The sequence below is a fragment of the Temnothorax americanus genome, unplaced genomic scaffold, assembly GCF_048541705.1.
Source record: "Temnothorax americanus isolate GAGA-0224 unplaced genomic scaffold, ASM4854170v1 Scaffold24, whole genome shotgun sequence".
NCBI classification, from domain to species: Eukaryota; Metazoa; Arthropoda; class Insecta; order Hymenoptera; family Formicidae; genus Temnothorax; species Temnothorax americanus.
The window spans coordinates 2,112,930-2,139,639 of record NW_027509381.1 but is presented as its reverse complement, the minus strand read 5'-3'; the positions used below and the strand labels follow the sequence as shown (position 1 = coordinate 2,139,639).

Genomic DNA, 26,710 nt, shown 5'->3' with positions numbered 1-26,710 from the left:
TTTTTTTTTTTCCCCCAGCCGATGGAAAGCGACGACGTGTGATCGCGTTTTTCCCGAGGAGAGGAGAGAAGAGAAGAAAAATCCGTCGAGCGTGCATCCCGCTATATACGCGCGAGGTGCGCATCGGCACGAATCTCATAGCGCGGATCAAAAGGATCGCGCTCGCGGCGCGGGCAAAAGTAAAAGGGGAACCCGTTTTTTATACCGTGTGCTGCTCCCGCTCTGTTCACCGACACCAACGACGCCGACACGGTCTCGATAATTATATATAGCGCGAAAGAAGGAAAATGGGGAAAGCGGCTTCAGAAGTCTTTTATAGCACGCGGAACGGAGTTTCGATGCGGCACTAAAAGCACGATTGAATGATCGGCGCGGGGGTCGTTATAAGTGAGTAGGAAGCTCCGCTCGAGCGGAGTGAGTTATCGCGCACATCGCATCGCATCGCATCGCATCGCATCGCATCGCATCGCACACGCCGCGCGCGCGCCTTCTTCCGTTTTCGCGCTAATGGAACATGCCCGTCGCGCGGGAATGGGAAACGCTATTCGGAATTTAATGGGCTCTCTCGTCGCAATATCTCCGGAAAGAACGCAAATCGAGAATTCAAAGAATATCTGTCGGGCGGACGAATGATGGTTTCATCTAAGAGAGCGTAATTGGCGTGGATTATAACTCGCCTTCCTGCTCGCGCGACCGTAACCAGTCGAGATTTAAATTATACTTTTAAAACGCGCGCGGATGAGACTGGCTCAGCGCGGTGAAAAAAAAGTAAAATTAATTTCCCAAGAGATGAAAATCACTTATCTTTCTCTCCCCTTCTTCTTCTTTGATTATACTCGGTGATTTTTATTTTGAAGTAATAATTAAATAAAATAATACTCTCTCTTTCTCTTTCATTTATTAAGACTCGAAACTCAAATTTTATATTCAGGCTTGCTTAGAGCTGCAAAGCTGCTTGGAAACGGCTTTTCCCAAATTTTAGCCAAATTAATTAACGAATCTCATTAAACTTATATGCTCGTTTCAATCAGTAAGATCAGCCGCAACCCGGTACATAACCGGATTTTCTATTTTTTTTGCTCTTAGAAAATTTATAATAAATAAAATACGGACTCGCAACTAAGCAATCCGACAGAGGTCGGTATATAGTGTTACTCCTGTCGACCCTTAAATTCTTAATCAAATTCCAATTATGGACGACTCGTCACTTCACGCGCCGAGATACACAAAGCTTTTTGAAAATCTATAAAGCCATTAGAAGCTAAACGTAATCTTAGATAAAACGCGGCACTTTGACCCCGTCTGTCGGAAATTGCCCGATCAAGTGAAGAAGAGACGAATGTACAGCTTATGCGTGGGGGCTTATTGAAAGTCGTTAATCAGTTCCTTGACGCGTCGCATTTATCCTTTTACCGAAGATAAATACATGAATAATCGTGCGCGATTACGCGAGTCAGATCGTACACGGGGAGTTCGCGATAAACGAGCCATTGTGCTCGCACAATTTGGCCGATAGCGGCCGAGAGAAGTTGCTATGTGGAAGTGTCTGTCGCAAATGAGCTCTTTAAGCGAGTTAAGCATTGCAATATGTACCATGTCGCGTATTTTCATTTCTATTGATCCTGAATCGCCGTGGACGAGGTAATCGGTAAAATAATTCGCTGTTACACGCTTTATATCGCGAACGTGTTATATTCGACACGCCATACTCGCCTGCGATAAATGATCGGCGAGTCGTTGGTCTCGCGGAGAAAATATATTGTAGCGTAAGTTACATAAAAAGTATAATTCTTCGTTTTACATTTTTCGCAAAGCTGGAATGTAATGACGTAACCATCCGTTACCGCGAGGAGTGGCAATCAATTAATCGTCTATTTCGCATTAGTTAAAAATTATAATGTATATTACGAAAGATTATGCAGGCTCTTCACACCAGACCGGGTAGAAACTTGTATATTATAAAAACGCCTATGCTGTAATCAGCCAATCTCTCGTTGCTATCTAAAAATTACTATATCGGTATTTTCATTAAACAACAAAATGTACAATTTAAATTGTAAAATCCTTTCTCTCTCAAACTTGGTTTTCTCTAAATTGCATTAAAGTGTATCGAATATAATCGCGCAATTCTTTTATCAAAATATAAAAAACGCAGGTGAAATTTTTGAATAAAGATTTAATTCCCGTCGAATGTAAATGCCCGCGATATATATGATACAGCAAAATCTTTATAAGTATCGTAACTTTCGCTACAATTCCCCTCGTTAACATTACAGTCACGATCACGCTTGTATATTTTCACTTTTAACAGGGCACGATTTTCGCTATCGCTTGCTCGTCGATCGCGCTGACGCTCGCGAAACCGGCGCCGGAGCCGCCGGTGAGCTCGTACTTTCCGCCCTCCGGAGGGGGTGGCGGCGGCGGCGGCGGCGGTGGAGGATACGGACCGCCCGCGGCGGCTTACGGGCCGCCGCAACAGAACCCGGTGATCCACAAGCACGTGTACGTCCACGTGCCGCCGCCGGAAGCGCCGGAGTATAGGCCGCCCAAGAACATACCGCAGCCGCAGCCGCCGCAGAAGCACTACAAAATAGTGTTCATCAAGGCGCCGACCCCGCCTACGCCGACCGCGCCGCAGCTGCCGCCGCTGCCGCAGCCGGACGAGGAGAAGACGTTGATCTACGTCCTGGTGAAGAAGCCGGAAGAGGCGCCCGACGTCGTGCTGCCGACGCAGACACCGACGCAGCCCAGCAAACCGGAGGTCTACTTCATCCGCTACAAAACTCAGGTAACGGATCTTTCTTACCGCCAAACATATGTGACTTTGTTTCGCCAATTAATAATTAACAAATTGTGATTCTTTGTTCCAAAAATTGGCTATCTCGTATCTAATATAACTGTCACAACTATATCAAATAAAGATGGGTCAGTTTGGTCGAATAAAAAATCATTGTTGATCTGTGTCTTTCTCTCTATAAAACTTAGGCAACGATCTTTCTTTCCAAATATGACAGTGCTTCGCTATGTAAATAACTAACGATGATTTTTTTGTTCGACCAAACTGGCAATCTTTATTTAACATAGTTTTTTGTGACACGACTATATTAAATAAAGATAGCCAGTTTGGTCGAATAAAAATCATTATTGATCTTTCTTTTTTTACGCTTTGGCGGTGTAATTCACGCAGTTCTCTTTTCTTTTTTCAACGCAATCGCTTGGACGCGCGCAAACTACGAACCTCGGCAAGGATAACGCACGACGTCCCTATCGTCGGATCTAAATGCAATGCGTTGCGCAATTTTTCAGTTGCTCAAACGCGCGTATATATATATCTACAGCTGGCAGCCGCTTTCAAAGCGGTCTATCGAGAAACGATTTCGGCGAATGTCGAAAGACGAAAGTGTGACGTCTCGCGCGGCATATAAATTGCTCATTTCGATGATATAGGAGCGAGCGGCGCGGCGCATGTTTTTGCATAGGATACGAAAGGATCCGGATATTAGGCGTAGATGATATTCGCACGTCATATATTTCGCTTCATCAGACGAGTATACGACCTTACTGTTAGTCGGACGCGAATCACCTTTCCACGACTCGACTATGTAATAAAAAAAAAAAAAAAAAAAGAAGAAAAAGAAGAAGAAGAAGAAGAAATTGTCAAGGTGATTGCCGTGCCGACAATTTGAATAATTACAGAGAGTTTCTCCTCGAATGTCGCTTCGTAATGCCGCTCTAAGCGAGCTTGTCGAGATTTCTACTACAATGTGTCGCAGATTGCACGGGGATTAATTGTATTGTAGTACAACTCTAATATCGCTATAACTCTTCGTTACAAAAGATATCTTTCGCTATACACGTCGCATTCCGGTTAGCGCGCTACGAGTATCGAGAGCCTCGATCCGGTTGTCGATCAAGGGATGTTCTTCCGCGTGGCGTACAATTAACCGCTGAAAAAAATCCCTCAAGCCTGAGCTACTTTCCTTGAAATCGCTTGCCTTGCTAGCTAAACTACTAGATATATCGGCGAGAATTAAATTATGCGAATACGAAGACTAACTACCGAAACTCTGCTAAATTGCCATCACGGAAAAGATCACGGCCGAGTGATAGCCACAATATAAATTTCATGCGCCACGTGTTGTCTCTCTCTCTCTCTCTTTCTTATCTCTTATGTATTTATTTTTATGCATTACAGAAGGAGCAAGGCGGCGGCGAATACGGCCCGCCGGGGCAACAACCGGGGCAACCCATCGACAGTTACGGGGCACCGCAACCGGGCCCTAGCGGACCGTACTAGAATCGGTCGTCGCATGGAGCGCACATCACTCTCACCCTCGAGACCCTCGGCATTTCACGGAGACAAATATTTTACGTGGTGACTATTCTCGGTCGTTTCGCAATACGCGACGCGACGCGAACGCGGGCCCGGATGGATCTTAATAATCGTAGGAGGGATGTATATATATCGCCAGTATCTCATAAGATAGGCCGCATGGTGTTTGAAGGTGCTTAAGAGGCAGACGCTTCGTGTTGCTAATAAAGCCTAATCGTGATGTCGCTCGCACACACACACGCACGCACACTCACACATGCATAGATCCACACACACACACACACACGTAACAATAAGTTCTTGAACGACTGAGTGCCGACGTTTGTCGCGGTCCTCTGTTGAAAGAAATGTAAAGAAAAAAATAATTTTTATATACGAAACGTCGATGTTTCTTTTGTATCTTTTAAGAAAATAATCGTAAATACACTGTTTTTATATCAAATAACTTCCGGCATTATTAATCACTTCACCGCCTTTCTCTTCGCTAGTCTTATTCCTCGTTTCACAGATTCTTACAATCCGTTTCTCTCTCTCTCTCTCTCTCCTCCTTTCACTTTCGAGCTTCTTGTTCCATCTTTTACTACTGACGCGACACGAAATCGAAATTGTTGAAATCTAGATCGCAAGCACACTTGCAAGTGCAATCCTTATCATTATCCTTGAAACAACGTTTTAGAGAGTCCTGAACTGTACTCGAGAACACATACCTATCGCCCAAACGTCTTGCCCTATCTGTCGACTAAATTTGCGATTATATTATAACGGTAACGATTCCCACGAAGACGTTTGGAACGTATGATTCCAAGATAAGCTATTCGCAAGTATTTAACAGCGCATTTGCCGAGCGTGTTCGCATTGGTATTAAGTACGAAACAAACGACCAGCGTGAATCTTATTTCTCAATGTATAGGTAATTGAAGAGTTAAAATTCCACCGTTCGCGACTTATCAACTACGTATAAGGGTCTCACGTCAGGAAAGTCACGTTGGACCGTCCTGTTTGTTTCAACTCTATAATAAATGCTATCGGCAAATGTACGCAATATAACTCCTGACTGCGCTACGCTTGTACACTCCTATTTGTTCCAGTATCTAAAAATTTGTAAACCTGTATGCGACTACGTCAAAGACTCCCAGAGACTGGGCGTACTCTTGCAATCGATAAATCAAGGTCGTTAAGCGAAGGATTGCGAATCATTTTTTTTTCGTCGATCTAACTTGATATCGCACGTGAATGCGACAAGAGTGTCAAAATCGCAAAGTATATCAGTTTCTGAACACTTTGTTTATATATCGAACTGGTATCCACTAATATCTCTTAATTTCGATGAGCTGTGTGTTCGAAGGGCTGTGTGCATAATAAGAGCCGCGTTTCTACTGCACGAATAGATAGGTATGTACATACATCGTTGTTAGACTTTTACCTACAAAAATAACTGCAAACGTATAAGATTGAAAATCGCTTCTCGCGTCGCTTTATACCGTATATTGACACTGATAGAGCGTGCATATACACGGTAGAAGGTACACGCTCGACTAGAATCACGGTCAATCTGTTATCGTCGTATTTACATCTAGAGAGGTATAGCAAACGCGTTTAATCGTATTAGATCGGTAAAAATGTAGCACTACGATAAAATATATATTTAAACTTCAATCGTGCACGATATCGCGTATACCTGACTATGTTCTTTTAGCTATTTTTGCACTTACAAAAACCACGGTATTATTCTCTAAGTGTTCTCTGCAACGCAATTTCCCTAAAATTATTTTAGCGAGTGGACGTCCTTATTGCGTTACCTAAATGCACAATTGCCTCTTCCGTCGAGTCCTTTTCGAGATATTGTGACACTTGACTATCTTACGCGGCCGCTACACTATTATATTCGTAACGATCTTTATCGCTAAAAGGGCATAACGCATTTAAACAGATTTTATTACAAATGGAATACATGTAAATAAAACTTTCCAATCGAACACGCTACATATATAAAAATACGATTGAGGACGCAAGAACGTACTGTTGTAGGAAAATACTGAAGTATCTAGAAACTATTTGCTGGAATCGCTTGAATTTTTGTGTCGTAAAGTTTGATCGTAGAAACGTTCAAATACAGGCACACAAAATTCCCGACCAGCGAAATTTTCTCTAAATGGTGCGTCGATTTACAAATTGAAATGTTCTTAGCAGTAATATCCGCGCATATATTCCATCTACCACCGTCATTTCGTTTCAGCGATAGATTCTTCAAGGGAGAATTTTTCACTCGTGAAACTTGATCGTTGACCGTATATTCAAGCCATGAAATTCAGCATTATGAAAGGATTCACAGCCGTTACGAAACGCGATAGTGATGGTAATACGCTTTATTATTTCCCGTATCTTCCGTATTGGATATGCGCTATCACATTTCTCTCTGAAGACTAAGTGACTGTAAGTGAACGTAACTGTATACCAGCCAGCGTCCCTTACCATCACAGCTGTATGTCTTCTCGAATATCGATTCGCAACGAACAACGGTGCGAAAGAAAAAAAAACCAAGTAAGTACAGGGGCAATGCCTCAACGATGTCGAGGAAAAAGAAAAGAGATATTGTGCTATCTTATTCTTGGTGCGATCGCTGACGTTCGTGTCTTTGACCGATCAATCGTTTAATGTACGGCGCGAGGAACGGGTAGGAGAGGAAGAACACGTGTCCGCAATAATACAAACTAGCGTAAACTTGATTATACCGCGGATACGAGAGAAGTACGAACGACACGAGGACGTATCCCATGAAAACAAAAGTGTAAAGCTTCATAAAGATCCAAGCGAGCATACGTGCTTCCCATCGCGTCTTCAGGAGCGTTTGCACTTTCTCGCTGTTCTGTAATACTGGTCCAATCTGAGAAAAAAAAGAGAAAGCGAGCGGGACATGAGGATTAAACAAGCAAGCAACTGTCAAATGTCAAAAAACCTGCGAAAGCTCTCTGTTCGTGCGAGCCGCAATTGTATATACTTACGTCTCGTTCAAAGTACAACACGATAAATTCCATAAAGAAACTGTGATAGTATCCAGAGTGAAAACCGTGCCAGAGGGCAAGGAAAAGCAGCGTTATTACTTGACTGTATATTTTTGAACCCAGAAACTTCAGCCTCTTGTAAATGTACTCGGCACACCAGTGATTGGTGTTTATGTTGAACGAGAGAATGTAGTGATTGAACCGCGTGCTAGTTTCGAATGTTCGCAGTTTAACGTTCGCGCAACCGTCCCATTTAATACGACCTTTGGAGTCTTTTCCATTATGTGTGAGACCAAAAGTGATGCACACCTGAAATCGAAACATTAGACGATAACAACCCAACAAGCACATACAAATAAAAATAAACAATGTTAAAAAAAAAACTGTTTCAATCACGTACCCCTTCTGTGATTAGCCAGACGCTGACGTATTTGTATAGATTGATACGGCCCCACAAGCCGATCAGCAAGCACTTCTTTATTAAATTCAGCTTCTGGAACGATGGTTCAAAGAGATACTGATCGGAAACGTAGAGTGTGCCGATTTGGAATATCGCTACATATATGAATCCGACGAAAGCTCGTAATAATCCCGCTGACACGCAATCCGGCAGCTTAATGGCACCAGTTCGAGGATCCTATAACCATGTAAAAACATGATACTTACATTAAATGGACATTCGTATTTTCTTAAACTGGAGAACTAAATGATTCGTCGATAGATTACAGTATCTTTCTAATTCATTCATCAACGTACGCGTTCTGTGAGACGACCGTTGACATAGTCCAAGTATCGTCGCATATTGAACTGCGGCCCGATGAGGAAGGCGCCTGGAAAATAAGCGTACGCCGCAATTTCCAACAGCGACGGTCGTTCCTTCAATGCCACGCGTTTTTGACCATCGGAGAGCTCCTCCTACAACACCGTGATCGTTACGTCGCGAAATGAACGAGATAATAGAATTATGGAAAAAAATTGCGTTTCGTACGTCACGTTTTTGACCGTCCCATAAATTAAATGCAAGTCCTATTAACCTAAGGGTCAGCACGCACTGCGGCATTGTCCATTTTATATCGTAATCTTGGGTACTGGTGGTGTAATAGCCTGTATTGGAAAACAATTTATGTTTAACAAACAACAATTTGTTTAAATTGCTTCGTAGCTCGAAACGATCGACGAGAGAAAATGAGACAACGATGACGCTCATTACGAAATAAAAGCAAACGATTGCGAAACTGAAAAGTAATATTTCGACAAATTACAACAAAAATTATTATGGTGTAATAATATTTAAAAAATGTATTTAAAATGTTTGTTATTTCAAATTATCGATACAAATTGCCCGCAACTTTTCGAACATGCCAAAGAAAATTCCAAATGGAAGGCTGTAACGCGCACGTAACGTAAGAAAATTGTCGTTCTTCGTTATAATTGTCGTTTAAATTCTTACATTTCAATTTTTGGCGCCGTTCTAGTTTCCAGGTGCGAAAAGTGAATTTAAACGGTAAATCGAAAAAGTTTTCTGCTAGAAACGTTGAACGCATTATTTTAATTCCACGATAATTTCGCGCCAGATAGCTTGAGAATAATAAATAGGTAGTGTCGCAGAGTATAAATATGTAAATAAATATATGCGTGGTTTTTCGAGGATGAATAAATTTTCAAATTTATCGTCATTGTTGCTTTACCGTAAAGTAGGTACGTCATGTTGAAGAGGAACGTCACTATGACGGACAATCCGCTGCTGCCGAGGATCGTCAGGATCAGATACGTCGCGCATACCGCCGTCGATGAATGGAGTATATTACAATCTGAAAAATCATTATTATTGCCATGTGATCGTCTATTATAAATATACGAGCGCCGGGGTATCATTTGCGCGTATCATTCTCCGCGAATTAAGATACTGTTCAAGTGAATTACCGTAATTCCAGTAGCCAATTGAGAGACCGCACGCTATAAAAAATAAGTGCTGACGAATGGGGTCTTTGCCGTAGAGCGTATACCTATGAATAAGAGCAACGGGAAATCCTGAAATCAAATTACATATCAAGTTAGAATTTTTTATAATTTTTTCCTCGGTTATTATAGCTCCACATTGATTATCTCTATAATTTTCTGCGTCTTTTCTACATTTTCTCTGTTGTATATATCGATCTTGAATGAAATAAATATATTGATCTGTACACAAATTTTATATACGTGTATAAAATCTTTATGTTGCGATTCTAAAAGTCTCTAAACCTGGCCAAAATCATTTATACAATACTTATATAACTTATATTATTTTGTAAATAAATTTCGTTCGAAATTATTCTTATAATAACCAAGTAACACATAATACGTGTATATCTCGTAACATTGCAATAAATTATTAGAACAAACGGTATTGCGGTTGAGCCATTTATATATGGATGTCGATCACATATTCATTTATCACGAACACCTTCAAATATATCTTCGTTAAATATTTTACGACATCAGCAAAGGGGGCAAGTTCTTTCTTCAGACATTCAAACTTAACATTCAGATATCACATTAAAAATGAGTTCTCAATCGGACTTTTTTGTAGGTCTAGGAACGCAATAATTTATTTAAATCAAAATAAATAAACCATATTGGAAATAAATATCGTTTAACAATCAAATATCATTGCTCATTTGGTTGAAATTAATTGCTCCTCCACAAAATTTTAACCAAATAAAGTAAAAACAGACATATTATTTCATATCTGAAAAAAATCTCAGAAAAATAATTTTAAAAATACTTTTGACGCTACAGAAAAAGTAACATAGAAAATTGTCTATTTTTAATATTCCTTTTAAATAGAGTAAAATGAAAATAATCTCGAGATTTGTTGGCTCTATAATCTTTCGATATAGCACAATAAAAAATCATTACAATTACCACAAATTGATAATTAAAAAACAAAGCTTTGGCCTGTTTTTGAAAAAAATTGAAACCACTGTGCGTTGCAATGTTGTATTATCAATGTAAGCAAGAAATAGTGTAACGATTGTGTTTTATAATTACTTTATTGTTGCAGGTATATTTATTTATAACTATTACATATCATACGATTATTTATAATTATATTATTATGCAATTAGATACTCATTCAAACTCGCTCGAATTCGCTTTATCTCGTTTTCTGATAAACTGTTATAATTAAAAATTCTAAGATTACAGAGTCAATATAGTAAAATTCAAAATTTTTAATCAGATAAAATATCAAACGGGAAGCGAGAAACAAATTGCAGAGCTAAATGTTTCCTCTTTACTTCCCTTTTTTTCACTCCGCCGCTTCTCGTTTTGTCAAATCTCATTATTTGATACAATACAAGCGCAACTTTGTGCTTATCATATATGCCTGTATTCTTGGCATTCTTACGCAATCCGTCTGTTCAAACACTCTGTTTCTCTCGTCTTACGTTCCGTTCCCTTGCGATTAAATATCATTTTGTTACGGATAGGCATCGTATGATAGCCGCCCCTTTTGCAAATATGTATATTTTTTTCCATTTTTTTAAATGCTCTTTTTAATCATCCAACCAACTTCGACGCTATTTTAACAGTAGATCGTCTCACGCGTAGCGCATTTTTCTATTGTCCGGACTAAATTCTATCAAAAGAAGAATGGAATTCGGCCTTATTAGGACGGAACAGATCACACCGGTTTTTTATATATAGCGATGCATCTCCTAGCGTAACGCGTTATGCAACGTGACGCGGTCGTAAATAAACACACTTGTGCATGTATACATATATATGTATGCCCAGAGGTAGGTTCTGGGACTGTTCACGTTTTCTAAAATGTACATACAGTCCTGGAATTATACCCTGACATTTGTAAAACAGATTCGAAAACTGTCCTGGAAACTGGCCGTCGGACTTAAATTTTTTCCAGGACAGTTCTGGAAAATGCCGATATAAAATATAAAAGTCCCGGAACATACCTCCGGGCCTACACATATTCATATACGTATACCGCGCGCACGCGCTTTTTTTGCTCCCACATATACATTTCATATTATTTTACGCTGAGAGACTAAACACACGTAATATATTATTACCGCGTGTTATTGAGCCGAGGAAGGAGCGATTGTGTTGACGTGCGCGCGGGACCGAACAGAGAGCGCAAGGTACAAAAATTATGAAATGTCTTAAAATATCTTCCCCGTGTGCGCGAAGAAGCTCTCGGAAGATGAAACGCGATTTTCAGCCGTCGTTGAATAAAGAAACAGCAAAGGGCAAAGAGCCTGCATGGATCCGAATCTGCGCGCATGCCTTTTTACGGGACACGGAAATGAGACAGTCCGACAAGAGAGAGGCTGCTGACAGTAAAGTTTAGTAGTGTGTTTTTTTAACGATTAGATAGGGGCAACCTTCGCGCAGGAGCAATTATACGCCGTTATAGATTACTATCAACCGTATCGCTGTACACGCTATAACGACGTAACGCGAGGGGTGTCCCCGAGGAATTAAGGCTCCGCGAGGACGGGGGTGGTGATACGAAGTCATGAATGAACACGCGCGGATCGATTCCGATTCGCGAGACCCGAGGAATCTCGAGAAACGGGAAAGAGGGACGAAGGGAGGGAAAATCGGGTCCGCTTCTCGGATCGTCCCTCGTCGATCGTCGACGTCGACGCGGCGCGGCGCGGGTGGAAACGCGGAAGAAAAAGAAAAGAAGAAACGGGTTAGGTTTACCTAGCAGAATGGAGACGAGGAGACGCAGCGCGGGTTCCGGAGCGCCGAGCAACGCCGACAGCCTCGCCAGCCCGCCCGGGCTGTGCGTCACCGCGCTGTCCATGATCGGCGACGACGAGGGCATTGTGGACGTGGACGACGGAGCGGCGCGGCGGACGACAGCGACGACGATGCGCGACGACAGACGACACGCGCAGCGGCGTCGAGTGTCGACCGTGTCGAGTGTATTGCACGTATGTACGCGGCGCGACGCGACACGCTACACTGCTACAGCATGGCCGCGTCAGTTTATGCGAGCGAGCGCGCGCGCGCGCGCGCTTGTGTGCGCCGTGCGCGTGTATGTCGCACCTTTTATCAGCAGCGAGACGTGCCGCCAGACTCCTCGGCACTCAGCTGCCACCGTCAGCAACGCGTAAACCGTCACTATCGAGTGCTATCGAGCTCTCGCGGCTGCCGGCGCGATTAACCTTCGCCACCGTCGTCGCCACCGGCCACCGTCGCCAGTACTGACCATCGCCACATTCGCCACTCGCCGCACCCGATCACCGCTACTACCACTGCCAAGTTTAGTGCCAAGTGCTGGCACCGTCGTCGTCGCAGCAACGACAGTGGGGTCGGGGTGACAACGGCGACAACGTTGACGACGCGACGCGACGCGACGCCGTTACCCGGACGACGCGGCCGGCGCGGCGGCCGTCCGAGGGAGACGCGTCTCGCCCGATGAATCAGACGCTCGGATTAGATTGGAAAATTAGAACGAGAAAACTAGGACCATCGCACTGGTGGCTTTTCTTCAACGGCGATACGTTCCTCCGGATGAAAATCCCAATTCGGACCTTTTGCGTTGTGACGTATATTGTATATTGTATATTGTATACGTTATTCGTGAAACGCGTAGAGGGAAAGTATATAGAGATACTTTTGCGGAACGAGAACCAGCTATCGATTAGTCCACGCGAGGTCAATCGGTCCCAGGAGTTATGACTGAAAAATTATATATTCTGGAAAAAAGGTAGAAGAAAGAGTGCGCGTACTTGAGTTGAAAAAAAAAAAAATAATAATACAGCCGGATAAGAGTTAAAAAAACGTGGGGATGATAAAGATAGATTGTAAAAGATAAATTTGAAACGGTAATTTATATATAGCCCTGTCCTCTTATATCGTTTTTAAATTTGAAGCAATGAAAATTATATAATTTTAAAGACAAAGAAGACTAAGCAAAATGTACTAACGTGACGAATACATTACGATATATATTATTGTTTAAATCTATTTTTCCTAAAAAGAAGGTAACGACGTTCTAAGATTTTCAGGTTCGCTTCGTCGTTCGCCCGCGTCTCCCTCGATTAGGGATCTGCTATTGAACTTTATAGCTTTCTCACCTTTTCTCCCCGTTTTCTCTAAATGCACGCCTATTTTCTATTTTTTTGTAAAATGGGAGCAGAAAATGCAATGTAATAAGAGTATGCAATGTAATATATAATATATATATAAAAACCAGGCCTTATAAGGCCCGGAACATAGAAAAACTTAAGCAGTAAAACTCAAGCAGTAAGCAAATCAGCCAAATCACAGTCAAGAACTTAAAAGGCACGGCCCTAAGCGGTAGCGAATCCATACCGTTGATTTCTTACTGCTTAAGTTTTACTGCTTAAGTTTCTCTATGTGCAAAGACCCTTAGATCTCGATCGGTCGGGAGGTCGCGGTCCAAGCGGTTTCGAAATTATACGATCTCGACGGCCGTCGCAAGATTAAATGGGTCGAACGGGGGCCAATCGAGGCTGACAGCGGGCCAATTGGGCCGGCCGCGGCCGCGGCGTTCTCGAGGCAGGGCTGCGCGGATGTATGTCGGTCGGTCGAGGGTTCGCGAGCGACGCGATCTCTTCTTTTCTCATCTCGGCGGAAGATCGATCGATCGAGCGCGGGCGACCGGGGAGGGTGTCCGACGCGGATTAACACGCGCGCGTATACGCGGTCGTCGTCGCCGCCGCATCGAGGCCGCGTGTGGATTTTGTTCCCCGCGCCAATTCCGTTCCCTTTTGGCGCTCGCGCGTACCGTCCGGTCAGTCTCGCGATTCGCGACCGCGCATATAATCATCGTGATGAGGAAAAATTATAATACGACGATCCGACACTCGCGAGGCCGCGACGCCCGCGACTCCTCTGCCCGCAGATTCCGCGGCGCGATTTAGAAACCGAAACGGATGTGGACGGCGACGTCGGTCGCGTCGAAGTCGATAATAGCCGAGCGGGAGAGAGATTGCGCTTTCCCTGGAAACGCAGGCGCGGCGAAATGGTCGTGGTCGTGGTCGTGGAGTTAATGCTTCTCTCTGATCGTGCACTGTGCACTTTCGCTCCCCTCTTGCTTTCGTCGTCGAGTGAAATCCTAACGATAAATCGTCCCGATAGAAGAGGCGATCGAGGCGAGCGAGCGAGCGAGCGTTGGTCCCTGAATTGACGCGGGCATTGAAAGCGCGGCATTGTTATGCGGGCAGCGATTGAAAAGAACGCTATGAAAAGAAACGAGTTCCCACAATTTTATACGATAATCGAAGTAAATGAAAACTGATCGGAAATAGAGCTTGTTACAACGTATACGTATGTTATTGTGGACATCGACGTTCTCAAAATAATCACGAGGAAAAAATAACGTGAAATCCAAACGAGAAGGAAACGCCGTGTAATGAATTAATGTCCACGCAACAACACAATTGTAATTTAATTACAAATTGTGATTAATTGTAATTGTCCAGATGTGTACATTAACAATATTGACTTTTTCCTCGACCCTGGCCACCTTTGTTCGTTATAATCACAAATTTATAATGAACAAAAAATAAATTTATTCATTGTAGTTACAACGTTTCGACAATTGGTTTTGGTCGTTCTCATAATCGATTTAACTTTTGACGCTAATAAGCATCCTTTTTAAATTACTGTAAAGAAGGTGCATTAATTTATAAGGAGTGAATATTACGAGAATCGTATTGCTTACATTGACATTCGATAACGCAGTGGCAATACAGTAAATTACCGAAAAACCGCATTTATTGCCGATATTACAGAAATTTTCGGTTAAATACCTTTTAGAGCATTGCGGTTTTACATATGTAGTGAAAAAAATTTATCAAAATCAAGAAAAAATATTTTTTTATTCAAAGAAGTAGGTAGATTGGAGAAAATATTTTTAAACCCAGAAAAATGTTTTCTTAAATCTATACCCAATACTTATTTGAATTAAGGAAACTAGATTCAAAGAAATATATTTTCTTGATTTTAATATAGATTTATCTTTTAGCGTAAATTAAAAACGTGCACACGCGATATATATACATGCGCATATACAATAGCCATATATAAAATTGTCGCACGTTCAGCCTTTATCTGCGAGGGCAGGTGTACGGAAGGGAGGAACGATAAACAGAGCGCTTTGCGTTAATCTCAAGTTGCCTTTTATTTCGCGAAATAAACCTAAATAGATACGGGTACGCGCGCCTTATGCACACCCGTATATATATTTTGTAAACGCATATCATGTGTGCCACGTGTCTATCACAGAATAAATGTGGTCGGAAGACCCGCGAGATACGGTGGCGAATAACGGCACGATTGCTTTTCGTTCGCTATCATCCCTTACGCAATCGCCTCGCGTCGCGGCTATACGCACACGCGCGCTTGGTGTGCCCGCACTTACGCGTCACGCACTCGGAACCTCGTCCCGAGGAGGAGAGGAGGAGGGTCCTCCTCCTTCCGTGGCTCCCGTCTGTGTGAAATTACGTCGCTGCACATTTTCCCATGCTTCTCCGTAACGTCCTCTCCGTTGCGTGACCCACCGCGATTCTACTTCACTTTCTCGTTATTCTCGCGTCGCGAGAAAGTACTCGCGGAGGAGAACGTCACGCTTCTTTCTCCTAATCATCAACTTCAACTAATTCGAAACGTTTTGTAAATGAATTACGTTTGTCCGGAGAAACGGAATGCTCTAAAACCAAAGCATCGAACATCGTTGGAGGGATACTTAAGTTGGTATGAAATCACATAGAATTAACATATTGCGCGAATAATAAACTACGTTCTTTTATAACCAGGGTAAGGAGAAAGTGTCTTCGTTTTGCAACCCTTAAATATGTCGAAAGCGCAAAATTTATGAAAGAATTTTTTGACATGTAGATACTAATCGATTTATCTTGTTGATTTTATGTATGAATAAGGCATAAATCGAAATATAGAAAAATCGATATTTTATGAGATATCTCTCACGCTTTTCTATCAAAATAATGTTTAAAATATTCCCGTCTCTTCTATAAATTTTCGAACTTTTTTTTTTTTATAGCTTTACGTTAATACTTTTATATTCAGGAAAAAATAAATTACGTAAGAAAATGTTGTGGCTCCATTAATAACATCTGTGACATAGATACCTCGTGAAAAATGCGTGCGATAAAATTTGCATGCGCGCGTCACGTTTATTCTCTGTTTGAGATGCAACATTTTTATTCGAGATATTTGTTTTTTAAACGCTTCGTTATTTAAAATATCCGGGGCCTCTCTTTTCCGTTCTCCTCACTATACCATTCAACGATCTCCAACGTGTGTAAAGTTTACTTAACGTCAATATAGAACAATCATAAATAATATGTTCACGTTTATACATTTACGAACATTAAGATTGGATTAGTCTAATAAATTTTTCTTTTCTCTTTCGTCGAAATTGGCACTTATAAATGTTTTCTCGGACGCAACAGATTGATATACTAGCTTCACTACGCGCGGCGTCTTGCAACGCGAAATTGTCAAATTTAATGTCTTCAAGCGTAAAAAGATCAGTCTGTTGTTCGCATCGAGTCAAATTCTTTTGATCTTTGCCTTCTTAATCGCCCGCCAGACACTAAACATATATATAATATATATATATAGTTTTAAAGTTCCCTCTCTACGCGGTCAAGCTTTATAGAGACAAATCATAAAGAAAGCGTCGTTAAAAATAATATCACAGGACGGTCCGAGTTATTAGTCGCTTACACGTGTCCTATCTGTTTGTAGAGAGTCGTTTTACAATTAAATCATACGTTTGCTGGGCGCGTCACGTTACGAGAGCGAAAGGAAAAGAGTTGGGAAGTCTTTATTCTGCGTGTTTCAATTATACGAGTTACTCATGCGTCCACGCGTGATAAACTTTACCATTTAAATGTCCGGTCGTATATACGCGCGCTCCGTGTCTTGGTATCTAAATCAATAACGATAATCTTGACATTACTACAGTGCTGTCACAACCACGATAATGTTTATCCAGTCAGGTCGTGCGTTACGAGCGAACGAGCGATCGAAAAGAGATCGGCGGGGCGAATAATGGTGGAGGCTCTAAGGGCGCAAAACGCGAGTCTTGTCCTTCCCTCTCTCGTACGTGCATATTATAGATTTACACTTATTTTGCCGGTTAAATTATATATACATACATCTATATATAAGGAATACCGCCAATGTGCGGCGCGCACGTGTATAATGAGAACGCTGCGAACAAAACGTATACAAGTCTTGTCGCTCGAACGAGGCTTCTGTTCCACTGCGACACGAAACAGCGGATGTGTATGTGCGGTGATAACATGCGATACACGGTCACAAAATATCTCTCGCTTTGCCTCATCACGTGTATATTCACCGATAATATATATTCCATTTTCCCTAGGCCGTTCCTATAATATATATACCAACTTAGGGTCTTTATATAGTTTTTTATCTCAAATATGCTTTTTATATTATATATATCTTTCTTTATATTTTCAAATGTGCATAAACAGGTAAACATATTTGATTCTTTTGCCTTATGTACTATAGTACGCGAGCTACGCGCGAATAAATACTTTCCTCTTGTACGTGGTCTTTTTCGCATCCGAGTGTTTGTTTTCCGTAAGTGTAAAGCGTCAATTTTTTCAAAGAGAAATTCACTTTTGCCCCTTGATTTGATTGTGTCATTTCCACTGCGGCTCTATATTATATTTTGATACATTACAGACACTTTGGCTCCCCTTTTCTTTTTTTGTCTTTTGAACTATGAACGTACAATGTAACTCCTCATAGCCAAATCTTCCGATCAACTAAACTTTGCGGCAGTAAATCTAAGCGACGATTGTACCGGTATGTCAAACGTTATCGTTATTCGTCGATTTTATGCTATTATATCTTTTATTTTCATATCGCAAACAAAATACTTGAGTTTAATCGTATCAAAAAACTTATGCACAAAAAATACTTTTAAAAACGATTTTACGAGTCGTAAAAAATTGAAAAACTATCAGTGCTGGTTCTCTCTTTCTTCCGATTCTCTCTTTCTTCAAAAAAGAAAACGCAGAGCATGTCAAGAATCTAGGCAAGGTAGAACAAGTTGCGAATAAAAAGCTTTTAAGCCGCTAAGAATTATCGCATTATCTTTTATGAACATTATAGATCCGTTTGTATGTTTCTTACTTTCAACATTCAATATTAGTCCCGTATCACGAAAAAATACAAACGTAGTGTGCATATATGTGTAGTGTGTATATATAGATATACAACGTACATATACATAATATCTTCTCGTTTATAAACTATTTGTCTGTTCAACATCTTTTTAAAAATATAATGATATTTTAGCTCACGTATTCTATACGTTAGTGTTGCCTAGTCATAATTTTCTAATCGCAATAACTATTCTTTAAAATTATAATATATTTCTTAAAATTTTCGCGCATTTTTTATAACCACAGAGATTTTGTTTTCACGTTAGAGCCGTACCTCTGGAACTTTATCAGGACTAAATACAAGAGTCCTTTCTATATATGTATATATTACGTACAATATAATAGTATCGGAAGTTCAATAATTATCTCGATTGGTACATTAAGATTCTGAGACTCTAATAATATGCGTCGCGGAGAATTGATTAATCGTCTTCAGTCGCAAATCCCAAACTCGTTACACACTTGAAAGATTACGATTTTACTCTGTGACTCGGTAAATTTGCGTGCGCGACAAACATTCATAGGTCTGTACACTTTACTAAATGACGGAAAGAACGATTATATATCTATTGCCAATTTTTTTCGGATTTCTCGCTCGTAAGCCGAATCCTATATTGCATTGATTTTATATTGCGATAATCATGCGTTCGAGATATGATTTTCCAATCATATCATCCCGATATCGTGGAATAAAATCGTGGAGGGAACAGTATTTTGTTCAATATAAATGTTAAATGTTCCCCATCGTTAACGTAAACAATAACATTCCGTTTCTTTTCCTCTATAAATTTACGTCCCACATATTTAATATTAAAGTCTACTGTAGAGCATAAAATGTTTCCACAACATGAGATCTATCGATTTAGGACATCACAATAGCACAATCGCTATTTCGCTCTTTAAACCTGATTTACAACTAGTTTGATTTACAACCAGTTTGATTTGCGCAGTTTTATTTTCCGTTTAACGACACGGTATTATAATCGGGTATACCCTCTCATTGGAATAACATATTTAGTCATAGATAAAATCCTGCCGTATCTGATCTTGTAGAAACTTTCAACTCTTTTCCCGCAAGTTTGTTGTAAAATTTCACGTTTTGAGATTTTCGAAGCAATTATATATCGGATACGTTGCGTCAAAATGCTGTACGTTTATTTCTCCCGCAAAATTAATCACCCGGCTATACTTTCAACAATTTAGCACACCTACGATTAAGCTTAAGAGATTTACCGTGCTTAACCGTTAAGCTCGGCTCTCGTGCTCTCCGTGTTGTTGTAGTTTTCGGTGGACACCACGATCACCTCGCTATACGGCGTCGTCCCATTTTCGGGGGTGCAATACGACGCTATGCCGTGAAAGCAGGTACCGACTGAATTATTGTTGAATATAATCAGCAGGAGACCCGAGATGGCGACCAGAATACCGGCGACCATCAGGCCGAGCGCCGGCAGCTTCTTGGACGAGAGGACAGGCCCCTCCTCGAGCTTGAGGTAGCAGAGACCGGGCAGAATGTAGGCGAGCGGCACCGCGGCGAGGATGCCGTTCAACTCGAGAACGACGCCGAGGCAGTCCGTCCACGTGGAGATCAGATATGCTATGAATAATATCGCCAAGGTGATTATCAGGTACTTACGGTCCGAGTCAGGCACATAAGCCTCGTCTCCCTCCAATTTTTCCGTCCCCTTGATCGCCGTCATGAGCACCTGAAGCGGTAATAAATCGCGATCGTAACTCTGGCAAATTCTCCGATCTGCGTCAGACGACCGCATCAGGATGAGAGACATTATATTACCTCGCGCGTAACGAAGCACTCGATCGGAAAGGTGAGAAGTATGGTGCCGCTGAACATGATCCTGGCGAAATTCATCAGATCGTCGTCCAAGCAGTAATTCTCCATCAGATCGCCCTGAACGTACGACGTGAAGGTCGCGTAGCCGGCAATCCCGAAGGCCGCGGCGATCAGGAAAGAGGTGAAGAGAGACCAGTGCGTCACCACGTCCCACTTCTGCTGGGTCGCTCTCTCAATCGAGCCGTAAATCAGGAAGGTGTTGTGATGGCACATGAAGGCGAACGCCATTATACCGATGGACTGGACGATCCCTGAGAAATTGGCGAACCTCCAGCTGTCCTTCTGACTCGGGCTGCAATCAATCACGCCTATGATTACAAAATCATTTAGCGAATTTACAGGAGATAACAGTGACCCTACCCCCCCTCCCTCCCCATGAACTACAGGCGAAATTCTCGCTTACACCGTGTCGGACATGGTGTCCATCCGGATGAAGATGGCGAGGAGAATGAACCCGATGCAGACCAGAGAGAGGAAGGAGATTCTCGCTAACCGCGCGATGTTCCTGTACAGACAAAGCGGGACGATGATGCAGAGGGTCGTCAAGAGGGTGACGATGTTTCGATGAGCGAAAATGTTCCATTGGTCCGTCCCCGTCATTCTTACCAGGACCGTGGTGACCGTGTCGCCGACGACGACGTTGTAAGAGATCATCGCTGCAACGTCAATAAAAGTGTTTCATGCGTTGATTAAATACATGGTCGAAATATGACGGTCGACATGGATAAAGACGGATAAATATCATTATTTATTTATTATTTACTTATATAAACGTTCTTTGGGATAGCATCCCTTCAAGCGCACTATAGCGTACCTATGAACGGATAAATGAACTGCAACACCGTGAGGATGTAGAAGCCGACGCGGCCGAAACTCGCTCGCATCAGGCCCTGATAACTCATCTCGCCACAAATGTGTCCGCTTCGCACCATAAGAATTAACGAGTAGTCGGTCAGTGCCGCTACTAAGATTAACAGGGCGATGCCGAGACCGAAGCCGGCTTGATGCAGAGCATACGGTATTCCTGTAAAAATTCACATTAATCTAGCCGACTTTTTAGGATAGGGCTTCGCCTCTCTCTCAAGCGGATTTCTTTTTCCCTTCTACAATTATTTTGACGATACATATAATTTTGAACGATATTATATAATCTCGAAATTAGATCTAGAGCTACAGATAATTTTTTCTCACCGATGACGCCGCTGCCGATGATGGAATTGATGAAATTGAAACTCGCGAGCGGCAGGCTGCTGAATTTGTCGGACTCTCCTTCCTGCTCCTACAACACGCGCCGACATTAGCACGAGTGCTTTTCGCAGTGATAAACGCGGCAAGAGATCGTATATTCAGTGTATTCAGATTATCGCGATGTGTGTTAACGTTAATTAACGTTAAACGTTAAATTAGATGTCACATTGCGTATTCGAGCTCGTACCCGCGAATATTCTACGAGCGTCCATATATTTTCATACTGATGAATATTAATGGCACGAGCGAGGGAAAAAGCCGTTAATTCCGAGAGGCGCCGGTTAAAAGTAAATAAAAATAACGCGGGTATAAATTATTAGCGTAGGCAAATTAGCTAAGACCAGGCAGGAGCTAAACGGTTACGCGCGATCGTATAGTTCAGCGGAATAATTTGGAGCGATACCGAGCTGAGAGCGTAGCGGAGAGGGAGCGGCGCGATAAAAGTTGAAAGAGCGCTGCGAGAAAATGATAACGCACGTGCGCCAGGTCGTAGGCCAACGGCCCGTGACTAATTGACGAATTGAACGTCGCGTCGGAGGAGTGCATCGTCCCGTCGCGCGTCGGAACAACATTACGCGGGACTAATCGATAGGCCAATATCAGCGAAGCTAACTTGGGAATAAGTTTCTGTCGCGCGCCAATTAATCCATGCTTGTTGTGCGCAGCCCGGTATCTCGCCTTGCAAATTAGAACGGGCATATAATGAAGCTGCGTCCGTGGCAATTAATCGCTCGTCGCTCCAATAATTAGAGGGAGACGGGAATGAGTGAAGGAAGATGGCGAAAAATAGTCAATTTCTATAATTAATTTACAGAATAAAAAAGAAGAGTTAAATCAAGAGTTATATATAAACTGCACTCTATAATCTTGGAACTGAGATTATATTACGTTAAACGAAGAAAATTTGCTTGAATGAAGTCATTTATATAGTTCAATCAAGATGAAAAAGTTAAAATTCTTGTAAGAAAATTATAGATTGTTGTGTATACACGAGTAAGTTTTAATTTGACACTTCTTTTTTTCCTGTGTAGATGCGCAACCCTTACCCCGACTAGGTGTCTCGTGTCATCGTAGGACTCTTCCGATGCGACACTGCCGACCTGTCGAAATTTCCGAAACAATGCGTCATAGTCATATAAGACAGTCGTGTGCGAGATGCGGGGTTTTTGCAACGTATCCGTATTTCTCTTTCGTATATCGAGAGAACACCCGAGGGGCAACGAGGATTTTCATCCCTCTCGTCGCTCGCACACAGAAAGAAAGAATATTCTTGATTTAAAAATATCTTTAGTTTCAACGTAGAAATCATAAAATAAGATTATATAGCGTTAAACAAAGAAAACTTGCCTGAATAAAGTTTTATTTTATATATAGCTCAACTAACAAGTAAACGAAATGAGACTTTGGGAAATGATTTAGGCATGCCTCAGGATCATTTAAAGCCAGTCAGATTTGCTGCAAAATTCTCAGAAGCGCCAGAATTCAGAATCATTGTTAATGGCTTGGCGGGGTCTACCGCCCAAACTGATAATTGCATTTGCGCATGTACCTGAAGAATTGCGTGTAAAATTCACGCGAATAATATTATTGGGCAACCAAGTCCTGACCGTTTAACGGCGTTTTCTCTCTTTAATTTGATTTTATAAATAAATTAATTTATAGATAATGATTAAGTAGAATAGAGAGAGTGTGCGGTGGCCGCATGTGCCCCTACCAAGCATCACATTAATTAACCGCGCGCGCAGACAAAAACGCGCTTTCTCGCGAGAGCTCGGCCGCGCGCCGACACTTAAATATATTATATAAATAAATTCGACAACAATATATTCATTGCCCTGATCGACGATCTCACCGACGATCTCGTCGGACGACAAGAGCTATAGGCGGGCATGATATTTGTGGAGTCTCACCATCGCGACTCACGGAGAGTCATATGGTATTTTTGGGGACACATCCTCTATACAAGTACATCCATCCAACCATATATTTCTCTCCATCGCACCGTTATCCCACGATCTACCAGGCGATCTCCAAAGTAACGAAACTGCGTCGTTCAGCTGCTGCTATATAGTCGCTGCAAACAGGGGTAATTTTGTGGAAACATTCAGAAACAACATTACCCATAGAAGTACATGCAATGCAATTATCAGTTTGTAATACGCTAGACCCAACCAAGCCATCAACAATTCTGAATTTTGGTGTTCCTGGCAATTTGCAGCAAATCTGACTAGTAGCTTTAAATGATCCTCTGAGGCATGCGCCTAAATCATTTCCCAAGGTCTCATTTTAATCGCGAGGATAGAAGGTAAAGGGGGGTTTACTTGTAAGAAACCGAAAATATAACGAAATTTTGCTGAAATGTATTTCAAAATCTCTCTCAATTGACATTTCATTATTATTTCATCCATACTTCAATAAAAATTCAGTTAATTTTGTTATAATTGTTTTCTACTTTTCAACAGTATAATTTAACTTTTCTTATATTTTACAATATTAAAAGTACATTACATTTATTTTAAAATATATTCAAAAATTTTCAATAATTTTTTATTTCACTTTTCACGGTATTTTCAGCTAAATATTTCCGTCAAGGAAAGATTATCAAATTCTTATAAAAAGATTATAGATTGTTGCGTATATACGAAACAATGAGCGCGTTAATTTGAGTACAGAAGTTTTGATTCGACACTTCATTTTTTTCCATGCACTTTCCGTCGTTCGCGGGTGCTCGCTCATCCATACGATTACCTTCATTGGCAGTACGTCTTAGAGTGTCTTAGACGGATATGACAGTTCTTCGCGAAAGGCAGAACCGCGCGGGAGAAATTACGGAGGCATTGATTGAAACGAGCGTATCGAGCGAAATGTCATCGCGAAAATTTCTCATCGCGGATATGGAATTGTTAAGAGACCGCGTCTCTCTCTCTCCCCCTTCCTCTTTTCAAGACGACGGAAACTTCAATCTCGAAGATATTAGAACCCGCGCCCGCGCTCGCGCGAGGAGAAGAGCCGTAATTGCGCGTTTCTGTTCGGCTCGCGCGATTACACGCCGCGGGGAGAATCGAGCGAGAATCGCAGCGAGAGCAATCAAGATCGCGGACTTTCTTGCGCTTAACACCGCGGGTTAAGAGCTAAGAGCGAATAGAATTAACGAGGTAGCGAAAGTGGCGTGTATATATATATATATATATATATATATATATATATATATAGTAACTTTCTCGTACACTTTTTACAATCGCCAAGAGGATTCTCGCGATTCTCCAGCACGATCGTTCGCGAAATTACTTAGTAAATCACGCGACGGGGTTGCTCGATAGCTGTGCGGTGGCTATTCACTTGATAGTTCTCGAGAGATTTGCTTATATTTCGAGCAAAACTTCCCCTCGTATGTGGAAAAAAACTATTACGTAATACAAATTACATAAAGAGCGTATTCTTTTTTCACATTCTATTATAAAGCTGTAATAACATATTGTAGCATATGTTGCTATAAAAATTGACGAGTAATTATTTTTGCTTGAATCAGCAGAAATTATAATGCTTCTGAAAAGTTATGTGCGTATTTTAAATTCTACCAACGTATAAAAACTTAATTATAATAAAGGCTTTACTATGCAATCAATCTTTTTTCATGTCTGAAAAATGACTATATCGATATTGTAGTTCACTACAAAATGTTCAATTTGCATAGAAGCAACCAAACTCGGGTTGTAAGACTTCTTTCTCACTTTAGGGGAACTTGAGTGTTTTAAATTGTACATTAAATAAAGTATTGGAATAATCACGGTAATTCTTTTGTAAAACGTAACATCTTTGAATAAAAATACCGTAATTTCCGTCATAATGTCAGTATATCCTAGAAAAATAAAAACCTTATTGCAATTTTCACTACGTTTCCTTCGCATAGCAAATCTCGGTAAGACGGAATTAAGAAAGAACACACACGAGAGATAGATACGAGACGTTCTCTCCTCGTTGTATAGTGCCGTTTAATGATCTGATACGTCGCGCGTCGCTTCGCCGGCGATGATTTCGCTTCCGCGAACGAGAGAAAAACGGAACCGGATGTGCGCGCTCGACACGGTAGACCATATCCTCCGCTTACTCACGTCCTCGAGGTTCTTTTTCGCGTCCAGGATGTAGCTCTTCTCGTTGACATCGTTGGACGCGGCGTGGGCCATCCCGATCTCTCTCGCGATTAGGATCTCCTCTCGCTCGGTGAAGACCGGCCTAACTCTAACGGGAGAAAATAGCGCGAGAAAAACGTGCAAAAACTTAATTAAAGGGAGGGAACGAGACTCGCGGGCAGGTCCGTAGACGTCTGAAGTTCCGGCCTCTGTCTTCTGCCCCTTCTTCAGCTTCTCCGCTTCTCGTCTTTCCCCTCTGGCCATACCGTTCTCCCTCTCTTACACACTCAATTCGCTCTCCCCTTAGTCTCTCCCTCCGCTCACGCACGCGCGTACATGTATTTTAGCCTATTTCTCTCTTCCTCTTTGCCGAGAGCCTCAATCGCACCCCATCGTCCTCCCCATTTTTCATCCTTCTCCCTTGTTCTCGGTTAATCGGGAATCACTAGTTCCGCGCTCGTCCTCGTCTACCCAATGTCCGCCCACATATGCGCACCCCTCGTGCCCTCCCTCCCGCCCCTCTTCTCATTCATCTATCTCGTCTCGCCCTCGCAACTCGCAACCTCCCTCTACTTTCTCCCCCCGGTTAACCGGTCGTGTCCTATTTTCTTTCTATCTCTCGTGCTTTCCCTCCGTCAAGATATCGAACGAGACTGTGGAGCCAAGTTTATTGATTCCGTGGCGTTTAATCTTCCCCATCCAGTTCCACCAGAACTTCATTCTGCATGACGGACACGTTCCACGTCCTGCGTTTTTTGCGTGAGATACATGAGCCCCGCGCGCCCGGATCTGCGCCAGATCGTTACGATACGCACGGATATAGCAATGTACAGCAATAGATTCAACAATAGATTAACCCGCTGATTGCAAAAAAAAGCGGATTCGATGCACGACAGAGACTAGATTTTCCATAGTTTCCCGTATAACAAGTTCGCCGC

At 42.0% G+C, this 26,710-nt stretch overlaps 3 protein-coding genes and 1 long non-coding RNA gene across 7 annotated transcripts in view; 2 read left to right on the top strand and 2 right to left on the bottom strand.

The window, feature by feature from the left end:
* LOC143898762 (uncharacterized) overlaps nt 1-4,778 on the top strand; it is a 6,996-nt gene extending 2,218 nt beyond the window's left edge. For both annotated transcript variants that reach the window (XM_077408450.1, XM_077408449.1), the window contains exons 2-3: nt 2,312-2,788; nt 4,196-4,778. In XM_077408450.1, the coding sequence (XP_077264576.1) occupies nt 2,312-2,788; nt 4,196-4,297 (579 nt within the window). In that variant the 3' untranslated portion in view covers nt 4,298-4,778. The remainder of the gene's footprint in view (nt 1-2,311; nt 2,789-4,195) is intronic.
* Nes (lysophosphatidylcholine acyltransferase 3 protein nessy) lies at nt 3,511-12,554 on the bottom strand. The gene is made up of 8 exons (XM_077408448.1): nt 12,046-12,554; nt 9,259-9,366; nt 9,024-9,146; nt 8,324-8,439; nt 8,092-8,250; nt 7,736-7,972; nt 7,336-7,644; nt 3,511-7,217 (listed from the first exon to the last, which is right to left on the bottom strand). Exons 1-8 carry the CDS (start codon nt 12,167-12,169, stop codon nt 6,936-6,938), a joined length of 1,458 nt encoding a protein of 485 aa, XP_077264574.1. The 5' UTR covers nt 12,170-12,554; the 3' UTR covers nt 3,511-6,935.
* Nucleotides 10,970-25,207, top strand: LOC143898763 (uncharacterized). Of its 2 annotated transcripts, none has more exons than XR_013257290.1 (3): nt 10,970-11,477; nt 19,940-20,159; nt 22,674-25,207. It is a non-coding gene; the product is annotated as an uncharacterized LOC143898763 (long non-coding RNA). The 2 variants fall into 2 exon arrangements; XR_013257291.1 differs by lacking the exon at nt 10,970-11,477 and adding an exon at nt 12,933-13,057.
* LOC143898760 (putative sodium-coupled neutral amino acid transporter 11) lies at nt 14,865-26,710 on the bottom strand. 2 transcript variants are annotated; one of them, XM_077408446.1, is made up of 7 exons: nt 25,755-26,710; nt 22,689-22,742; nt 21,586-21,673; nt 21,209-21,418; nt 20,798-21,050; nt 20,338-20,686; nt 14,865-20,248 (listed from the first exon to the last, which is right to left on the bottom strand). In XM_077408446.1, exons 1-7 carry the CDS (start codon nt 26,034-26,036, stop codon nt 19,781-19,783), a joined length of 1,704 nt encoding a protein of 567 aa, XP_077264572.1. In that variant the 5' UTR covers nt 26,037-26,710; the 3' UTR covers nt 14,865-19,780. The 2 variants fall into 2 exon arrangements, with proteins under 2 accessions (XP_077264572.1, XP_077264573.1); XM_077408447.1 differs by lacking the exon at nt 22,689-22,742.

Coding starts and splice junctions, on each gene's coding strand:
- Nes (XM_077408448.1), bottom strand. CDS start 12,169: ATGCCCTCGTCGTCGCCGATCATGGACAGCGCGGTGACGCACAGCCCG. Junction 9,147..9,258: donor AATTGGCTACTGGAATTACG/GTAATTCACTTG, acceptor ATGATTTTTCAG/ATTGTAATATACTCCATTCA. Junction 7,973..8,091: donor ACGGTCGTCTCACAGAACGC/GTACGTTGATGA, acceptor ACATGGTTATAG/GATCCTCGAACTGGTGCCAT.
- LOC143898760 (XM_077408446.1), bottom strand. CDS start 26,036: ATGGCCAGAGGGGAAAGACGAGAAGCGGAGAAGCTGAAGAAGGGGCAG. Junction 22,743..25,754: donor CGAAAAAGAACCTCGAGGAC/GTGAGTAAGCGG, acceptor AAATTTCGACAG/GTCGGCAGTGTCGCATCGGA. Junction 21,419..21,585: donor CATCGGCAGCGGCGTCATCG/GTGAGAAAAAAT, acceptor GAATTTTTACAG/GAATACCGTATGCTCTGCAT.